At 41.2% G+C, this 21,402-nt stretch overlaps 1 protein-coding gene across 1 annotated transcript; it reads right to left on the bottom strand.

Moving 5' to 3' along the window:
- Nucleotides 1-6,115: 6,115 nt before the first annotated feature.
- LOC139462120 (uncharacterized) lies at nucleotides 6,116-20,945 on the bottom strand. The gene is made up of 10 exons (XM_071243627.1): nucleotides 20,900-20,945; nucleotides 16,667-16,933; nucleotides 15,449-15,463; nucleotides 14,421-14,656; nucleotides 13,263-13,446; nucleotides 12,566-12,670; nucleotides 11,037-11,172; nucleotides 9,850-9,974; nucleotides 7,085-7,346; nucleotides 6,116-6,374 (listed from the first exon to the last, which is right to left on the bottom strand). The coding sequence occupies exons 1-10, from the start codon at nucleotides 20,943-20,945 to the stop codon at nucleotides 6,116-6,118; spliced, it is 1,635 nt and encodes a 544-aa protein (XP_071099728.1).
- Nucleotides 20,946-21,402: the final 457 nt, after the last annotated feature.

Below are 21,402 nucleotides of genomic sequence, written 5' to 3'. Positions count from 1 at the left end.
CGCAGGTAATGAAGCACACGGGTCATGAAGCCAGATGGTGCCGGCCCGGGAGCGCCATATTTGATATTTAGGAGGACAACTCCTCTTGGTGTTCCTGGGACCTTTTGGGACCACACGGTTCATTAACAGGAGATTTGGGTCCCTCCCGGTACCAGGCAAAATAAAACGAGAACATGTTAAGTTATAATGTTTATCATGTTAAAATTTACATTTCCATTACTATGTTCAGTCTTGTTTTCATCTTCTTAAGCGCTTTATCTGTAAACACATCCGCATCATGAGCAGACTCATTGCCTGTAGTTGATAATCCTGTGATCTGTTTAAATTAATTGTACTTTTGTTTTATGCATTTTATGTATTTGTACTCTTTCTGAATAACACGGTTATATGATAAAGCGTACTGCGACTTCTGTATTTCGGTAAGCTCTTTTATATCATAAATCGGTATGCATTCACGGCTAATCGATCGATAGGGCGTTCGCGGTACCAACAGCAGAATCAGTGTCGGCTTTCCCGGGACTATTTGATGTTCTAATTTGGCGTGCCCGGCCTATAACCAGCCAGGTATAGGTGATATCCTACTTGTCCGACAGCCGGCAAACAGTTAATCCCCACCATGTGTGTTTAAGACGAGGGGTCGTTACAAATATAAGTCTGTCAGTGATGGTCCCCAGTAGTCCGGCCTCAGGAGAAAGTGTTTTTGCTCAACATTTTATTTCCATTGATATTGTTTTAAAAATAAAGATTCAAGTATATCCATATACAAATTGTGGAATATCACATACATACACATTTGCAAACTACATTTGTATATATTTCAAATTATAATTTTATTAGATAAAAATGCACAAAAATACAATAGTATCACCAGTAATGTTTTTCCCATTGTATTACAAAAAGTTTCTTTATTTATTCAATATAAGATATGATTTCTGTACTTGACAATTCCTCTTTGTACAGTCTGGGAATAGGCTTTGATTCTGTGCGCACTGTATTCTTCAAATTTGCGAGAAATTTGTCAACAGTAATCTTATCTTCATCAGGTAAATGATTGAGAAATTTGTCAACAGTAATCTTATCTTCATCAGGTAAATGATTGAGAAATTTGTCAACAGTAATCTTATCTTCATCAGGTAAATGATTGAGAAATTTGTCAACAGTAATCTTATCTTCATCAGGTAAATGATTGTGAACATTACTGTATTTGGTCACGAGATCATCTTTGGTGTTGATGGTAGCTGGCCATCCTCTTTTCGCACATTTCCAGTGTATTGATGTCTGTCGCCGTGACTTTATCATGAACTTGTGTCCAGCAAATACCAAATGCCGTCCACCTTTAGAATTCTGAATAAATCGTACAACTACTTGAACGTTCGCCATGGTTATGCCTTCTTCTGCTTGCTTGCTTGCCTACTTACTTACTTACTTACTTACTTTGGAGATTTAACGTGCGCTTTCCGACTGATGCGTATTTCGCACACGGGCCCGGCCAGGCCATTTAATGTGTTTCCGAAAGGGGAGAAAGTGGTGTGTGCAACCCAAGAGGGGGCTTTAGAGGTTGCTTATATAGAATTTGGGAATTTAGAGATTTGGAATAGATGCCGATGGGGTTGGGGAGGAGAACTAAGGGAGCTGGGTATGGTGGATGTTTGTTTGTTTATGTGATTTTGATTTGGTAGCTTATTTTGTTTTTAGATGCGTTTTATTAGTTCAGTTTTGATTAAGAATACGCGTAAGGCCTTGAAGTTTTCTAGTTTATTTTGTGGGTTTAGTATTGCTTCTAGAGTGAGTGCCTTGTTTAGATTGAGGGTGGTTTGTAATGCGGTTCGAAATGTGTTCACCCCCAAATTCATTACAGTGTGAAATTTGTTCACCCCTAGCATAAAATCTTGAGATGCCCCCCAAATCCCCCTATTGTTTGACCAATTAGTGCGCCTGGGCGATTTTACTACTAAGACAAAAGGTGCCGGACAAGTAAGATGCCCCCCAGATATACAGTAAGGATAACGAGTACAGTGTCTAGCCGGTTGAGCCACATTTCAAAAATGACTATTGCCGAATGCGCCACATTTTCAGCTGTGTGCATTTCACCGACTCTAGCCGGTAATTAATTAATCAGATTACCGATACCTTTAAATGAGTGTCCCACATTTAAATTGAGTAAACGTTCCTCATTGACATTGAGTTAATCCTGTTATTCATAACATATTTAAGTGACGTTCACTACATGTCACCGTGTGCGACATACGCTTGCAGTCGGAAAGCGCACGTTAAATCTCCAACATGAGTCAGAAACCATGGCAAATGCACACGTTCAAATAAAGTGCATTGAAAGTGGCAGAGGAGGCGTCATTTTTGGGGTACTATGATGGCAGGGATTAAACAGTTGTGACAAGCTGAAGGGATCTTAACTAAAATAGTCTATGGCTTGATTAGATCTTCATAGGCAGCCATCAAATTCAGTTTGACAAAGTTCAAATCCTCTTAACCAAACATCAGGACTTCACAAAAATAGAACTCTCAGAATCTGTACAAATCCGCCGTCACATGCCTTCGATCAACAGAGATCAAGGATATTACATCTCGTCAAACATTTCCAACTATTAGTAGTGTTTGTTCAACTAAATAAATCACGAGTTAGGGCACGCCCTCACGTGTCATCTACTCATGTCAATAGCATGTTGATGTCCGAACCATCAAACGAAAACATTGACAAACTCGATAAAATACACATCAGATACTACCTACAAAGGTTTATACATCTATGTAAGTATTTCTGGAAATATTTAGATATAGCTAAAGAATGGTAATAGTATTATAGGATGACAATGCATATTGAGTTGTATGGTTACCGCCGTTGCCATGATCGTGTCACTTTTATCCAAACGATGATGAAACGATCAAGATTATTTGGTTTATGATTAACTAGAAAGAAAGTTGCTTCTTTTTAGAAATTTAGAATCTTGAGTGTTTTCTTTTCATCCAAGAACCCAAAAATTATCATCAAATGAAAAAAATGATAACATTTGATTACGAATTAAGGAAATATCGGACAACATGCCATTCGACGTGAAAGGCCTCAAGTCAACAATGGCCGTTTCGGATGGTTGTGTGTCTAAACTTTTAACTACGTAACTACTGATATTTAGGAAGCTGAACATTTATACATACCATTACATAATTCAAATGATACGTAAAGCCTACTTATTGCGAGTTTTATTTGGTGGTGTCGTTGTGCTATTCGCTTGTCGAATGGGTTGGACAGTAGCGGCACGGCTAGTGACACACTCTGTCGAATGGGTTGGACAGTAGCATTGACAGCTTTCATAAGAAAATGGTGGTCCACGTGAGACACCCATCGCTGAAGCGTTCCGAAGAAAGTAAACACAAGCGACTAAGTGTGTTCCAAAATCGAAACCTCTCTTCACTAGTCCTCTGAAGTGTTGGGAATTAGGACCCTTGACAGGAAATGAATGCGCTATTCCCAAAGGGCATATGATTGTTTATTTGACAAAGCTATTCAATCATATATGTAAATCTCGTTGAAATCAGACGTCAGTTCTCGAAAAACGGAATTGACCCAGCAAATCCTTGAAAAATTATGCTTCAACCGTGGAAATAAATTGTCTGCCCAAAAGATACATTGTTGCAAGGTGTGTTATTTTTATATTAATATATATTTGAGCTCATAGTCTAATGTTTTTAAAAACGCTTAAAAAATATCTAGTCTCCATACAATATCCCAGAGCGATTTCGAATCCCTTTATTTACCTGCGTTCCAGTGTACACACATCCCTTAAGTGTTCCTATGTACACACACGCGCCTAAGTGTGTTCCCAACGCGAAACCTCTCTTCAGTTGAACTAAAAGTATTTGTCACCTGTTTGCCGGGAATTCCTTTGACAGAAAATGAGTACGTTATTCACAAAGGTCATTGGCGGTGTTTCTTCTAGGACTAGTCAATTATCTATGTATTCATCTTTTTATTACGGAATAAAACACATAGTCAGCAACATTGCAAGGCGACAAGCATAATGCGTTTACATGTGTACTTTTATTTGAAAGAAAACCGAGGTTTGTTAAAAGGCAGTCAATATTCCTTCAAATGACATCGAATCATACCAGTGATTTTATACGGGAATAACATAGCCAATCAGAGAACGCCCTATGTTACGTGTCATGCGCGTGCAGTTTCTTTTTTGGCGGTTTGTGTAATTCTCCTGCTGTGGCAAATATATCCATTCTTGTGTGTTTGTTCTGTATTGGAGTCATTCATCTCACACTGAACCAGGAAGCTCAGAAATAGTGTATTTTTCTTTGCGTAAAGCTTTTCATATACATATATTGACCAGGCAGACCACATCGACCAACCAGTATTTGTTTTTAGTATGAAGGCCAAAGGCCCATATACAAAATATGAACAATTTACAATTATGGTAGTGGCAATATACATACTTTGAAACATTGATTGCAGTTTAGATTGAGAGAACTGTCATGGCTGCCCCGCCCGTTTGTAGTCCGTTTGCTGAGTCACATTTGCGTTCCATTAGTAAATATTTTATGGTCACGGTAAAGTCGTACTGACCTGAGACAACCGAGGTAACCACCTTTCTGGCAACTTGCACAAAGCGATCTCAGCGCTAAGATGATCGTAACTCTCATATTTTAACACAGGCTTACAAGAGTCTCAGCGCTAAGATCGCTTTGTGCAAGTGGGCCCAGGGTTGACAAGACCCAACCTCAGTTAACAGCGTTAATCAAGGAGAAACCTAGGGCAACGTCCAAACTAAAGCGCAGAAAATGCAAACGCGCCAGGATAGGAGAAACACAACAGCCATTCCTGTAACACACATCTTTCGATGTTAACAATGTTTCATTGCTTGACAAGGCTGCGATTGTACCTTTTCTATTCAATGCATGTAAAACGTCAAGAAAATAACCCACAGAACATCAAAGGAGATGCAATATAATCATCAAAGTTGCATTATTGATTCTAAAGTATTTACATCAACATTCGAACCCCCAATTATAGGTTTCTGGCGTGCCCAATGGACGCAATGGACGCGGCGCCTTATACACTTCGTTCTTCATTGTTCTTTGCGATTTATAGCGTAACTATCTCATAAATATAAATATAAGGTATGATTTTCGTTCGAGAGGAGTGATTTTTGTTTTGATTGTTTTTGTTTGTTTGTTTTGTTTTGGGGGTGGGGGTCTTTTTAAATCGCATGCCATTTATCATCCTCGGTTAACCAGTGTATTATAAATCTGCTCTATTTTGAAAAATACACAGGACCTATTTGCTGCCATTGCTTCGTTTTGTGCCCGATTCCAAAAACACAGGGATACAATTAACAGTTAGAGAGAGGAAAGACGGGGGTGGTGACGTCGCCTTCGAAACATGATGTCGAAAGGCTTCGGGGTATGATAGAATGGAGATATAAAACACTGGATAATCAATCATAATCAGTTATTATAATTAATCCCGGCTTACGAATGGCGTCTGTTCAGAAGTGAACATATTTAGTAATATGTATTACTGTCAGTGTTACTCCATGTACATATATATGTATGTGTTTAGTAAACTCTTAAACTGCATGCAATTCAAGCAAATATCGACATTTTATATCACTAAGTTTTTTATTTGCTAAAAAATAACAGGTATACACAATACTGATCGCAAACGCAAATAATCAATGATGCAAACAAATCACGACTTAACGTACACGTAGGAGAATAAATGTAATACAATCGGGTAGGAAAAGAGTCAACCGTATGATTTTAATGAATTATGACAAGATTCAATCGTGGTCTGGTTAACAAGGTGTCATGACCGCAATGTATACGATTCAACCTTTTTTTTATTTAAAAATAATAATTCTAGCATCATAATCATAGAATCATTCCAGGAATACAAACGTTGATTGTTAATTATTTAAAATAAGTTATATAGACTCACTGAAAAAAACCATCTGTCATCTAACGGCTATGGGTATTCATTCAGGCAAGTTGTCCTTCACATTCCATGTATTCAATGCGCACGTTTGGACTATTCCGTCATTTTGTTTCAACTGAATTTAAGAATACAATGGGTATGGAAAGCGGCTGATTTATTTCAGTTGCGACTAGTGAAATAAGAAAAGGAAATAACAAGAAGATATAAACACCATGGCGTCGTCTGCTGGACACCCGAGTTGAGAGGGCACGGGACTCCATATCCGGGCTGACCTGCGCACTCCGCGGCTTTTGTTGTGACGTTGTACACGCTATACAGCAGGTACTTCCGGTACGGGTCCGGCGTGTATCTCAGTAGTCGGATTCCAACAGGAGTCAGGGAATTGTCTTGGATGAAATCCAGCGTCCGGAAGTGGCATCTAGAAAACAGTTAACCAACTTTTATATAACATACAGAGTGAATTACAGATAACGTGTTAATTACGGACTAGCCGTCGTCATATAACTGGAAAACTATGAGTTAAACAAGAAATAAACGTGAGTCCCTGGGGCCCTTTCTCCCTATCACTATTATGTTTGTTTGTGGTTAAACGTCGCACTAAGCAATATTCCAGCTTAATGACGGCGACTATAGTCTGTCTTACAGCCCTTGAACCATTTTATTTTCCTTCTCGACAGCCCTACCTGTAATGATATAGCCCTAAATGAAGCAAGTCTAGATTTTACACAGGTTCTGAATCTACCATCTCACTGGGGCTCTTTTTCAATTTTAGTGTAGTTGCTCGTCTCTGTGAGATATAAGCGTTAGTGTGGACAGCTGTTTGTAAATAATCGAGTCTTGGCCAGACAAACGATTGATTGATGATATGAGCAATCAGCCTTTCACACCATTAGGGTACGATGACGCGCAATCAACCCAGTCACCGAGTTTGACAACATTTCACAAGACGATCGGAGCGCGACGATTGTCGTAAGTCTACGTTAAAATATAGGAGTTGCGGGTTACGATCGATTTGTGAATGGGAGCCCTGACCATTTATAGTCGCGACACGCATATACGTCACTTGGTACCTCTTCTGACGTGGACACCCCCGGGGTTCACTGAGAGGTAAACCTATCGGTTTATTACCTGTCAGCCATGACCGATGAACAGTCGTCTGCCGTGTAGCCAGTCACTGCAGACGCGTTCACAAATGTCGTCTGCTCGAACAAAATGACCAGATACACTGCGTCCTCAGTTGGGGCAACAGGTGTAGAGTACGGGTAAACCTCTACACCGGAAGTGACGTTTGTGCCATGGATATTGACCACGCCCCAGTGAATGGAGGCGTTGTGGTTGGTGGAGTCGATGTCGCCGGTAGCGTCTAGTAGAACCAGAGAGTACATCTTGTCTGAAATAAATAAATATTTTCCTGGTTCTGTTCATTTCAAGACTTCCAATGTTATGTCTTCTGAGAAAGACTTTATTCCATCTTAAAAAACAACAACAACAACATACTTTTGTCGTGAGAGAAAAAATGTGGTCTTTTCCTGTACATACTTGGACGGCATAGCGCACCAAGACTGTTGTAAAAATGTTAAAAAAGAAATCCCTGACTACCTTTGCATAATAACGTACAGGGAGTGTGAGGACGTCAACATGTTAATGCATAGACTGGCAGGAGTATTTGTTTCTATAATATATACTAACGGGGAAAGGGTAACCGTGCTTCATACAAAGTTCAATAACAATCTATTCTGAAAATAACCAATGCATCTTTTATTCACATTAAGTCATCACCTTGACTTTAAGGTCGTGATTCATAATTTGCACGGCGCACAATTTAGATGTTTGCGGGTCTGTTGGTACCTGACACTCGCATACGTGTTTTTAAATGTGAACAGCACACAGTGATTCTTTAGCTATCAGGTGCTCATTATAACACTTTTGAAGCTGTAAATAAAGCTCAGGCAATGTCACTGTTTGCTGAAAATCAATGTCCTCGTGACGTTGGTATGCTGCAAACAGGAACGGCGCAACACGCAGTTGCCAGACATTGTTATGTTCATCGAAACACAATATCTCTAATGATTTGACACAGGCCGGTCCATAAAGACATCACGTTAAAACGTGAACCACATTCGGTTGGTGCATCTACGGAATCGATACAAAACAGCTCGGACAATTCAGAGACCAATTAATGGTCTTGCTCCAAGGGACGTGTAGGGGTCTAAAGGCGTCTACGAGAACGTTTTGCGACGCTTGAGTTACACAACTAGTCACTGTTAATAGCAATTTGAATGTTCTACCCTTTGTGCAAATGTAGGGACGTAACATCACTGCAGCAGGATAGTACCCGCCCACACGTTGCACGTGTTGTAACAGACAGCGTAACATTGATTTCCTGCTATGGCAGGCTGTTTCTCCAGACCTCCCTCCCATAACACATGTCTAGGGTTAGAAGGAACGACGCCTACGACAGGACCAGAACCGTAACGCTAGCTCAGTTGCTCCAATCTTTGGCTGACATTTTGGAACAACATCCTCCACGCAGTTTTCAGTCATCTGGTGTCTTTAGTGCGCCGCCGCTGCCTCGCCTGTGTTAAGGCAAATGGTAGTGACACATGTTCACCACTTTATATGAGTGAGTGAGTTGGGTTTAACGCCGCTTTTAACACTTTTCCAGTCGCTTTTAACACTTTTCCAGTTATATCACGGCGTGCCAGCTTAATGTGGGAGGAAAGCCAGAAGTGATGCAGGTCTCAGACGTTTACCACTTCGGTGAAACCCACGAGCACGGGTATGGTGCTGACAAACCTAGAAACATAATGGGGGCGAACCGGGATTCGAACCCACAATCATATGTTTCTGGTATGTCCAAGGGACGCAACTCTGCACAGCGAATCGCAGCGCCTTTAGACGACTTGGTTCATCCTCATATGTATGATAAGATTCAGAGGTCAGAAAACAATACCTGCTGTGTGTAAGGATTTAAATGGACATGTTATAATAAAATGTGTTACAGAGTGACGTCACGACTGAAATTGTTGAAAACGAAGTCTTTTGCTTCAACCGTTGAAGTGAACAATAAAGTGTGCATGTGCCCAGTTTCAATAATATATACATTGTCACCAAGTTGTTATACTTTAATTTTCTGTATATATGTGAATCCCATCTGTGGTGTCCCCCGTCGTAATATTGTTGAAATTGTGCTTAAAACGGCGTAAGACCGTACTCTGACACTGTATATCAAGAGACGTAAAGGTCCAGGTTAGGATAGGTCATCAGGAACCCATGATTGCATTCGTGACCAACTCGTGTTATTCCGGGACAAGCCGATTAGAGACTGGTGCCCCGCTCATGGCCATTTTTGCGACCGGGTTCCGTCTTAGCGCAAACGGGCATACCTAAAACAACATTGTCAACTCGTTGCGTAATGGTTCACTTACATTTCCCCATATATTATCTATATTTCAAATGCAATTTAATCCACATCGGGACGTGCGAAATTATACAATATGATTGAACACATTTAACTCCGTCTTTGGTATGTTTTTAGATGCAAGACATATGTAAAATCAAAAATTATTTCTGAGGGATTCTTTGTCGAAGAACTTGAAATCATGCGCGCATTCTGATTGGTTTGTCGTATTTTCGCACACAACATTCATCGATAGGGGGACGAGCCTTTTTGCAGGTTATGGAAAGGGGCGAGCGGTGACGAATGCCCATGCTTGCTGTAAAGGGCGACTATGCTTGTCGTAAGTGGCGACTAACAGGATCGGGTGGTGTATTTAGTTTTGTATCCGACATCAAACGTTTGACCTGGTTCCCAAATGAGTGAAAGGATAGCACTCTATTTCCGTTTCATAGTCGAACCAATGTCTGGTCCCACTTTTAGGTTTCCCACTTACTTGCCAAGGTCTGCGTGGTGGTGGTGGGGTTCTCCACGGTGCGGAGCGTGACGGAAGGGGTGCGGCGGTACGTGACGGAGCCATGGATACCGTAGCTGCTGTAGTCGAGGGTTGTGTTTACAGACCTACAAAGGGCAACTTTAATCCTTCAAAAAATGCCAAGTGCTAATTGGTTTACCGCGCTTCCTGTTGGGCAAGGCACGGTTGAAATTGGCGTTAGTAAGTGCGTTTAATAATTACACCTTGATTGAACTTTAGTTAACTGACTTTACCGCATTTCTGACAACCAAGGTTGATTAAAGTTAAACTCGAGTTCACCAGTGTTAAGGATGGATACCATAGGCCAGAATCCGAAGAACAATACCGTAAATGCAACAACAAAATCCCGTCAAAGGACATTAAGACCACGCGGAATATATCACAGATTTACAAGGACATAAAGTGAATGAATGAGTTTGGTTTAACGCCGCTCCTAACAGTATTCCAGTTATATCACGGCGTGTCAGCTTAATGTGGGAGGAGACTTCGAAGTGATTCAGGTCTACCACTTTGTTGAAACCCACGAGTATAGGTATCGCGCTGACAAACAACCTTGAAACGTAATCGGGGAGAACCGGGATTCGAGCCCACGATAATTGGTTTCTGTTGTGCCCAACGGACGCGACTCTACACAGCGAATTTCGTTTTATCCTATTCGTCCGTTTGTTTGAGGTGAGGTGAGGTGAAATGGGGTTTAACGTCGCGTCCAAGATTATTGCACTTACTATAGCGACGTGCATGCACGTTTATGTGTGTGTGTGGCTGCTTGTACTAGTCCAAACTGATGCCGATTTATAGTGCTAGCACACTGAGATACCATGCCGCAGTTTAACATGAATACCCCACTCAGACACAATATACTCCGAGCCGACCAGTCCTTGCTTTAGCCCCTTGATGCCGAGCGCCAGACAGGGAAACAACAAATACCATCTTTTAACGTCTTTTGGGGATCGAACCCCGGACCTTTCGCTCTCCGGGCGGGCGCTCTACCATTAGACCACGGAGGCAGTCCCGTTTGTTTGAGGCAAGGCTATATTGATATATTGTTTTGGCCGACAAGTACACTGGAGTCGCCTGGGAGGTGAAAAACATGATAAAAAGACTATCCTATAGGGGACATGCAACAAAAACGACAAGAATGCACCTACTGTTGGTGGTGTTCTGCGCAGCAGGAAGTATACGTTATAGCGGGGGCGGTAAAGTGAAGGTCCAGAGAGACTCTTAGGTGAAGTGGGAACGTCAGGTACCTCAGTCCACCTCGCTGGCCGATGTAATTGTCCAGCCCTGATGATTGTAAACATACATAAATATAAAGATTGTGCATTCTTATGTAAGGAATGGTAAAGTATCTTTTCACAGAACATCCTGTTATTATCTTTCATTCCTCTACCGGGGAGGTGAGGTAGTCTCGTGGAAACAGCGTCATCCATGGTTCAGGTTCGATTTCACACTTTGGTACAATACTGGAATATTGCTAAACGTGGCGTAAAACTATACTCATTCACTCTATTGTACCCGAACACAAAGTACAGGTATTACTGTCAGAATCTGAATCCATTTTGGGAACAATCTTTTATTCATCTTCTCACGGGCGTCCAAATAGATTAATTGATGCCAAAATAGGCCCCTCGTGTGTCTGTGCTAAAATACGGCACCCGTGAAGATCCGGGGTATTATATGCTTGCCATAAAAGGTGACTATGCTTGTCGTAAGAGGCGACGTACAGGATCGGGTTGTCAGGCTCGCTGACTTGGTTGATGCATGTCATCGTATCTCAATTGCTCGTATCGATGCGCATGATGTCAATCACTGGATTATGTGGTCCAAAATCGATTATTTACAGACTGCCTTGATATAGCGGGAATATTGCTGAGTGCGGAGTTAAACAACAAATATCCATAACCTAAAACATGGCACTGACACTACATACTCATACAGTTATTATATAAAAAACATTGATATCAAATTAATGCGTAAGGCTTCAATATTTGCCAAAATAAAACAAAACTAGTATTATAATTGTGCATTTGTTTTAGTGCCGTCAACATCTCTGCAACACCGTGGGCATTCCATACGTGGTCAGGTTCGGTGATTTGGTGGACCGGTACCGTTCCTCTTGATATCAGCCATTAGTTTGCCTCGGCCAGGGTCCATTATTTACAGCCTGTCGTCATAGAGTTGGATTACTGCTGATTCCAGCGACAAACAACTAAACAAGCACCATCCACGCATTGAGAAGATATGCCACGATGAAGACCTAGTCTACCCCGGATCTTCACGGGTCCAATTCTTTTATGTGAGTCAGTTGCAAAATAACAGAACTGGTCACATATGCTGATGTCCAGCTGTGGATGGTTTCCCCAAACAATCTTAGCGCCGTCGGTATCATATCTGTTAAAGAGGGGCGAGGCCCGGGCTAAATTGCAAACATAATTCAAGCCATTAAAACCCACCTTTTTCAATTTTACAAATATACACATCCAATTTCAATTTAACGAATACCCATAATAACACAGACACAATGTCTCATTTTTACAAATGTAACAAATGACAACCTTTAGATCCAGATTGGAAACGTGCACTGGTTAGTGAAATCAACATTGAGTCTCGCTTTAAACCTCGGGAGTTAAGATCCCTTTGTGAAACCGTGCCCTACCCTGATAATTAGTATACTCACACAGGCCGTAGTAGACGGGGCAGCGGTTGAGGAGGCCGTACGTCATGCTGGCCACGGTTGCATACTCGTCTGTCGTCACACGCATGATATTTACACCATAGGGCCCTGCAGTGCAGAAAACAGGTCAGTCTTTGTACTACCCCGAAAGAACAAGTACCCAGTATTAAGTGAGTGAGTGAGTGAGTGAGTGAGTGAGTGAGTGAGTGAGTGAGTGAGTTAAAAAGTAACGTCACATCGGCAGTATTTCAGCCATATCGTGACGAGAAGTTATACATTTATACTACTAAATAAAAGGCTGTCAACGATGGACAGCACAATAAGTTGGATATCATAGAAAAGAATGGAGATATACACCTGAAAATGGGTATCTATTCTCTGATTCCGGTTAAAATAAGTACCCAGGATTATCAGAACAGAATGTTGACATAATACCGCTGATAATGGTTGTCTCCTTTATGATTCCAGTTAAAATAAGTACCCAGATTTTAGAATAGAATGGGGATATAATACACTTGATAATGGGGATCCGCCTTCTTGATTTCAGTTAAAACTTGGTATCCAGGGGCTATTTAAACGTCAATTCCTCGGGAAAGATTGAAGAATAAGTTTTCAAATTCTTCCACATTGTAGACTCGATGGGTACGTAACGCGCAAACGGCTCGCCCCACCAGTACCTACCTACACCAAGTAACATTACCTAGAAGACTGTATCGACTCATTAGTTCATCCAGGTACACGCTTCTTGAGTTGTTCTCCATCGCAGAGTGGATGTAGTCTTTGACATCATCAACTTGAAGCACCCCCTGTTGTTCAAAGACCGCCCATACATACGGGCCCTCCCGAGAAAGTAGATTGTCGGGGCCTGCATACTCAACCACAGTCTTGGGGTATGAAAAACGATAATCAGTACTAGGCCCAGTTCACAAAGCGATCTCGGGTGATCGTTACTTCTATACAAACATAAGCTTATACGATAGTCGTATCGCTAAGATCACTTATTGGAGTGAGTGAGTGAGTTGGGTTTAACGCCGCTTTTAACAGTATTCCAGTTATATCGCGGCGTGTCAGCTTAATGTGGGAGGAAAGCTCGAAATGAAGCAGATCTCAGACGTTTACCACTTCAGTGAAACCCACGAGCACAGGTATGGTGCTGACATACCTAGAAACATAATCGCGGCGAACCGGGATTCGAACCCACAATTATAGGTTTCTGGCGTGCCGAAGGGATGCAACTGTGCAAAGCGAATAGCGGCGTCTTAGACGACTGGGCCACCCACTGGGTCGTTGCTCATATTATCAATCACTAGATTGTTAACAGGTCGTTGTCACATAGCCTGAATATTTCTGAGTGTCGGCGTTAAGCAACCAACTAACATATATTACAGTAGCGTTGAGAACACAAGTCAAATAACACTGACTTCAAAACATGACAATCTGTTGGTTGGTTGGTTGTTTTACGCCGCACTCAGCAATATTCCAGCTATATGGCGGCGGTCTGTAAATAATCGAATGTGGACCAGACAATCCAGTGATTGATTTGATGAGCATCGATCCACGCAGTTGGGATCGATGACATGCATCAGCCAAGTCAGCGAGCCTGACCACCCGATCCTGTTAGTCGCACCTTACGACAAGCATTGTCGCCTTTTACGGCAAGCATGGTTGCTGAAGACCTATTCTACCCCGAATCTTCACGGGTCCTGTTCCTTGGAGTCACGTCTGATAAGACAGCCAATATGCATTGCTTGGTAGGTGTGCACAAAACTATAATTTGCCTGGTTATCAACACTGTCTTTAGACATTTGGGTTATAAAAAAAGTGATGATGCTACATATGGTATAACAAGTGTCCTCACCTCGCCGTCGTGCACACTGCCGCCATGGACGTTGGCGTACAGCGCGTGCATAATGAACATGCTGGCGTCATATAGAATAACGGTGTATTTGATGCCATGTTCTGATGTCCACGTGACTTCCGGCTGCTCGCGCAAGTCAAAGGGTTTGTATAAGCTGGTATTCAGTGGGTCAATGGAGAATACCTGCGGTGTTGTGAGTGGGGCGTTGACCTTTACCCCACAGCCGTCATACATACCTAAAGATCAGAAATACAGGTTTAATGTCATATCCACGTCATAAGACAAAATTGAAAAAATAGTATGAACACCAGCATAATTATAACCCTTTGTTCATAGGATATTAAAACGAAGACAATGAAATACTGTCCGCCAGAAGTTAGACTCTCGCTATAGACTTCTATGACAGGCTATATTTTGACTACTATATGAAATAACTTTGTTGAGAGGCAGGTGCAGTGGGGGAGCCCAGTGGTTAAAGTCTTAGCTCGTGACGCCGAAGGCCCGGGTTCGATTCCCTATATGGGTACAATGTATGAATCCCATTTCTTAAGTCCCCCGCCGTGATATGGCTGGAACATTGCTAAACACGGCGTTAAATCATACAGAAGTTTGAGAACAAAGAAAGGATAAGATATTGGGATGAACAACTGCACATGTAATAAAGAAAATGTTCACCCATATATATCATCCTTATTCACAAGGTGACACCTAAAGTCACGTGACACATTGTGAAGCGGTACTGCACGTGTTGCGCCAAGTGCGACACGCAATACCACCACTCTCACAGCAGTGATACGTTGTTCCCCGTATCAGTGTGAGTGAGTTTGATTTTACGCCGCTTTTAGCAATATTCCAGCAATATCACGGCGGGGGACACCAGAAATGGGATTCACACATTATACGCATGTCGGGAATCGAACCCGGGTTTTCAGCGTGTCGAGCGAACGCTTTAACCACCAGGCTACCCGACCGCCCCTTGTTCCCTGTATCAGGCGTCAGTATTACACGACGACGCTACGCATACTCACGCTCCCTGCCGTCATCTGCAACAAATGAGACCAGCAAGTTAATTAGATGCACGATAAACAATAGCATGGCAGGTACTTGGACAATGCGTGACAAACCTAATGACTACATTAGTCGCCGAACACAAGATCCAGTCAAACGAGAAGGACCCCAGTCAGGTTCACAGGGTATTCTCCCAAAATAACTGCAGGCCAAAATCATTACAGCCTGAAACAACGAAGTTATTTGTCCAGTGGGCAGCTAATGCCCTGTCTGTTCCCTTTATTCTGAAGTGGACTAGTCTTTTACAAGACCAAATACATAAACACTAAACTAAACAGAATGATTTCTATTTTCACAGGATAAAATGTTACTATTAACATATCTTTCAATATTTTGCAAAATGCCTGTTATTTTGATAGTTCATTTAAAAATTATACAGTGTTAGACCAGCTATCCATTTAAATGTCTATTGAAAATGTACAAAAACAACTAGCCAAAAGCTCTTATATTTTACAAAGAAGAAGAAACATGTTTTATCACTGGTGTTACAATAGTACTTGTATATTGGTTGTATATTATCTTTTACTACAGTCTCTCATAATTCCATTAGGAATGGGGGGCGGTCGGGTAGCCTAGTTGTTAAAGCGTTCGCTCGTCACGCCGGAGACCCGGGTTCGATTCCCGACATGGGTACAATGTGTGAAGCCCATTTCTGGTATCCCCCGCCGTGATATTGCTGGAATATTGCTAAAAGCGATGTAAAACCTCACTCACTCACTCACTCATTAGGAATGGCCTATGTATTTTCACTCATTAGGAATGGCCTATGTATTTTCACTCATTAGGAATGGCCTATGTATTTTAATTCAAATATTGCTGCTGTGCGTCAAACAACATTCACGCATTTTCTCACGTGCAGGCTTCTCTGTGCAATGAAGGGGCATCGGTAGCCAAGGTGTCTGAGGCGCCGCATTTCGCTATGCAGAGTTGCGCCCCTTGGGCACGTCAGAAACCTATGACCCTGGGTTCGAATCACGGTTCGCCCCAAATATGTTTCTAGGTGTGTAAGCAATATACCATCAAAGTGGTAAACGCCTGAGACCTGCATCACTTGGGGCTTTCCTAAAACATTCAGCTGACACGCCCACAACTTGAATACTTTGTAAAGCAGCGTAAACGCCAACTCAGTCAGTCAATCTGTACAATACGTATTGGCATAAATGGCTCGTCGTACTCACCGGGCAACTGGATAGTGTAGGTGACGTTGACGATGAAGCTCATGTAGGCAGGGTCGAGAGAGTACTGTCCCGTCATCCGACTGAGAAGGGAGTCGGTGCGGTCGCTGTGGCGGTTGATGCACTCATACCGGCCGTCTTGACGTTGGGGACAGTTCGTCGTATACGACGTCCCAAACCAGAACGCTGACTGATCCAACAGAACGCTGCGCACGGCGTTCAAACACGTGACGTCATAAGATGCGCTGCACGCTTTTTCCGAGTATGTACCTGGCAGAAAGTATGACATATTACAAAACAGGAAGTATTCCCACCATAAGGTTTGATAGAGATACTGTTCTTATTTCATTATAACTGCCAGGCAAAAGAAAGGAGACATATTGTCAGTTTATTCAGTAATTTAGGCATCAACACCCATCGTGCAATGCAGGTTGGATATCAACATTTGTCACGTGATGTACATGATTAGATTTTAAATCTAGTTATACATTCCTCATTATAAAGACATGTTTTAAAAATACAGAACAGCATGGGTCATGCCAGGATTTTCAGATGTTAACAGATTTATCATTACCTGAAAATACCTTGCAACATGGGGAGACATTTATACCTTAAATGGGAATAAGTTTCACATGGTAAGACATGGTATTCATCTACTTCTCCGGATGAACAGTTTGTACAAATAGAGTTCGCAATATCACCGTCTTCGGACCTGCGACATACATTTACAGTCAACTACGGTTATAACGAACTCGCTTATAACGAACTGACGGATATAACTAACTTACTTTTTGGTCCCGACTATTTGCTGTAGTTATGTTGTATATATGCTTATAACGAACTACGGTTATAACGAACTAAAATTAGAAGTCCCTTTGAGTTCGTTATAACCGAGGTTTACTGTATATTAAAATTGTACAATGAAAATCTAAGTTTACAATAACCTCTGATTAAACTTTTATCATTAAACAAGTTAAATATCTTTCAGTTTCTAACAATGGTTTTCTTTACTGTAATTGCTAAGATAAACTGATTCAGAAATACTTTGGTGCAACTGTTGACAAAATATATCCTTTAGTCTTTACTTTAATGAATATAAAAACATATGAAAAGCCACAAACAAATAATACAAGTAAAGTATACACCAATGTTTGATAGTGGCAGAAAATGAAAAAAAACGAGGAATGTTTACTAGTATTCGATGCACTTGTAAGGATATCCTACACGTTATGTTTTTGACGTTATGTTTGAAGTGTTTCAGCGGCTGTTTTCAGACTGGGGTCGTTTTAATAACGTTTGTAATTTTGGGGTCAAATCAAATTCCATCGTATACAGTAAACTACGGTTATAACGAACACGCTTATAACGAACTGACGGATATAACGAACTTACTTTTTTGGTCCCGACTATTTGCTGTAGTTATGCTGTATATATGCTTATAACGAACTACGGTTATAACGAACTAAAATTAGTAGTCCCTTTGAGTTCGTTATAACCGTACTTTACTGTATTTTGTTATGCCCGGCAGTTTACATCGACGTGATTCCGGGAAATCACGTTACCCGGCAACTGCTGAGTGGTATATAACGGAAGGTGCGTCTATGGTATATTATAGACATCCACTTATTTCAATCTGTGTAAAGGTATGATCTTATCATGCTTTCATATCCATTATGATAAGAGCAAAACTGCCACAGCTTGACTCTCCTCCTGAATATATCGCAGTGCTACGTTGCAACGCCATCACGTAAAATTTCTAAAGCTGCACTTTCGTCAAATCTAGCAACGTATTTAAATGTGTATGGCATCTGATAAAGGCTTCAATTACAGTGACTGACGTATAATCGTTATGGATCGAAGAAGAACCAGCAAACATTTTTATCTTCGTCTTGCGAGTTCATACATTGAATATTCAAAGTTGAACAGTGACGTAAATTGCAGCAGGGCGTCTGTATAACTCCATCTTCTACGGACTGCCTGACTTCAGATTGTGGTCCTGTTAATGTGAAACCCCGTTAGCACGAGCGGCGCCTTTCCTGGTAACACCGCCCGAATTAAAGTAGTATGGTAGACGGGATAACGACCTTGGTATACTTGTAGACGTCCCCAGCGTTTGCTGGTTTCAACAACAACGACAGCGACAGCATCGTTAATGATCATGATAAATTGCATTATTCTTAGAAATCTTTAATTTTATTCATGATTTCCTATACATTCATTATTCCAATAAAAGGGGTTTCAGAAGATCATCTAGAATTCCTCCTCCAATAAAGGGGGTGACAAAAGTTCATCTAGATTTCCTCCCTCAATAAAGAGGTTTCAGAAGATCATTTAGAATTCCTCCTCCAATAAAGGGGTTTCAGAAGATCATCTAGTTTCCTCCTCCAATGAAGGGGATTGCAAAAGACCATCTAGATTTCCTTCTTCAATAAAGGGGGTTCCAGAAGATCATCTAGATTTTCTCCTCCAATGAAGGGGGTTGCAAAAGACCATCTAGATTTCCTCCTTCAATAATGACCCCTTTTATGGCCGCTGCACAAATGCGATAAATTTGACACATTCTTCATAAGGTGAGCAAAGATTTATGTTGTAAATCGCAGACGACGTAATTGCTTTATGAGCCAATCAACAAGCCCCTGTCAATAATTAACAGACAGTAAACTGCCAGTCGGGGGTCGCGGGGGAATCTTTGAGTGGGTTATACACGCCTTTCATGTATATATCACTATGTAATCCACGGAATGAAGGTACGTATTTCATTAGAGGATAACGTACATCTGGAGTGGAGTACAAGTGGAATATTGACAAATTAAAGAATTTATGTTTTTTTCATAAACTCCCATGCAAAATACAAAAATTGGATTTGACCACCAAAACGAAACTAGGCTGAACACAGTCGCCAAAATACTGAAAACCTTAGGTCTAAAACACAACTATGACAGCCGTATTGAATGCAAAAAAACATTTTCTATGTTTATACTTTCTTTTATCCCACATTTTTTCTTAAAAAAACCTTGATTTCACCTTTACTTAGATCATGTCAGTGTCTGTTATTTAGGTTATGTTAATTATTGTCTTCTATTTCAACAAAACAAGTGACCTTTTATTTGAAAAAATGATGTAGGTTACATGTTCATACCTAGCCTAAGTGAAATTTATTTGCATACCAATATCCGTTTTAAGCACAGGGGTTTGTAGCTCTCCCATATTATAATACTGATAATAAAGTGCATATTTATACTGCGCCAACCGCACACTAAAGCGTACTCAAAGTGTTACATTATTGTCCCGGTCAAGGGATCAGTGTGCACTCGATTTTTCTTTCTTCCCTCCCTGAGGAGTATTCGATTTAAATAGTAATTTCGAGCGACATTAAGACTGAATTAAGTAAGTATCATGAGTGAGTGAGTATGGTTTAGCAATATTCCAGCAATATCACGGCGGGGGACACCAGAAATTGGCTTCACACATTGTACCCATGCCGGGAATCGAACCCGGGTCTTCAGCGTGTCGAGCGAACGCTTTAACCACCAGGCTACCCGACCGCAACCCAGAGGTAAGTATAAGAAAAGCCACAAGAACAGCATAGATGTTGAACTAAAAACATGACGCATATACGTAATATATTTGCAAACGTAGATGTTTATTGATGAAGGTGAACATTAAGGACGAGGTAGGATGAGGGCTTATTTGGCCCACTGGATGCCTCAAGTTATATACAGTCGCAGACTTTGAAAGCCTGGTATGAAACTTATCAGACATATTTAAATCGATTACATCAACCCTTTTTTCGTTCTTGCACTTGCAAGTTTTAGACTTTTTTTATATGATGAAATACATACGTATGGCTAGAGTGATTTTTTTCTAACTTCAAAAGAACACCAAACAGTGATCAGGTCTGTGACCTAACATGATGTTTACTATTTATAAATATGAACTTGCTTCAAAGGCCTTCCCTTGTTCAAGGATTACCATTAGCGTTTGCCGAAGGTCTTTAAAATCAGCCTCTTGAGCACAGTTTAGCTTACATAGCATGCATTTCGTGTTATTATAAGTCCAAAAGTTTCATTGTTGAACTGTACAAAACCTACTTCTCATTCATATGAACACATCTGAAAACTTTAACAACACGTTTTGCTCAGTTATTAAATTATCCAGATCTTGTGGGTCTTTTCTTGCCTCGTCCACAAACGAAGATATTTTTCTTGCAAAAAAATTCAATGAATGACCACTCACCTGAAACTAGAAGAGATACGAGGGATATTTTCATCAGGGCTGCCATGTTCCTCACTCCTTCACTTCTGGGGCAGTACAACACATGCAGACAGGGTATCGACCTTATATATCCCGGGGTGCACTGGGGCGTTGTCAGGCGAGCTCTCGTGCAACCATCACCACTCGCCTCTTTCCGTAACTTGATTCGGAGCAACACGAGTTATAATGAGGCTATGTCGTGATGAAGCAATACGGGTGTATTCTCATGCAATCATCAGGTTGCTGCCTTTGTTTTATCATTACCTAAACTGATGGTCAGTGACCCCATCTCGCTGGTGGGTGCACGATATGGGATTTCATTGTATCAGTCTGTCATCGGAATATATGTCTTGTCAAATGCCTGGTTAAAGTTAATGAATTCCTTAGTCCTTAAGTTATGGTTGCGACTACATAAGTACACACTGTATATACTACGGTAGCCCATAAGGGACATGGAGTCTGTTTACTGCAATCGTAACCTTTTG

The sequence above is a fragment of the Haliotis cracherodii genome, unplaced genomic scaffold, assembly GCF_022045235.1.
Source record: "Haliotis cracherodii isolate W230 unplaced genomic scaffold, xgHalCrac1.p SCAF_15, whole genome shotgun sequence".
Lineage (NCBI taxonomy): Eukaryota > Metazoa > Mollusca > Gastropoda > Lepetellida > Haliotidae > Haliotis > Haliotis cracherodii.
This window is presented reverse-complemented; position numbering and strand designations above follow the sequence as displayed.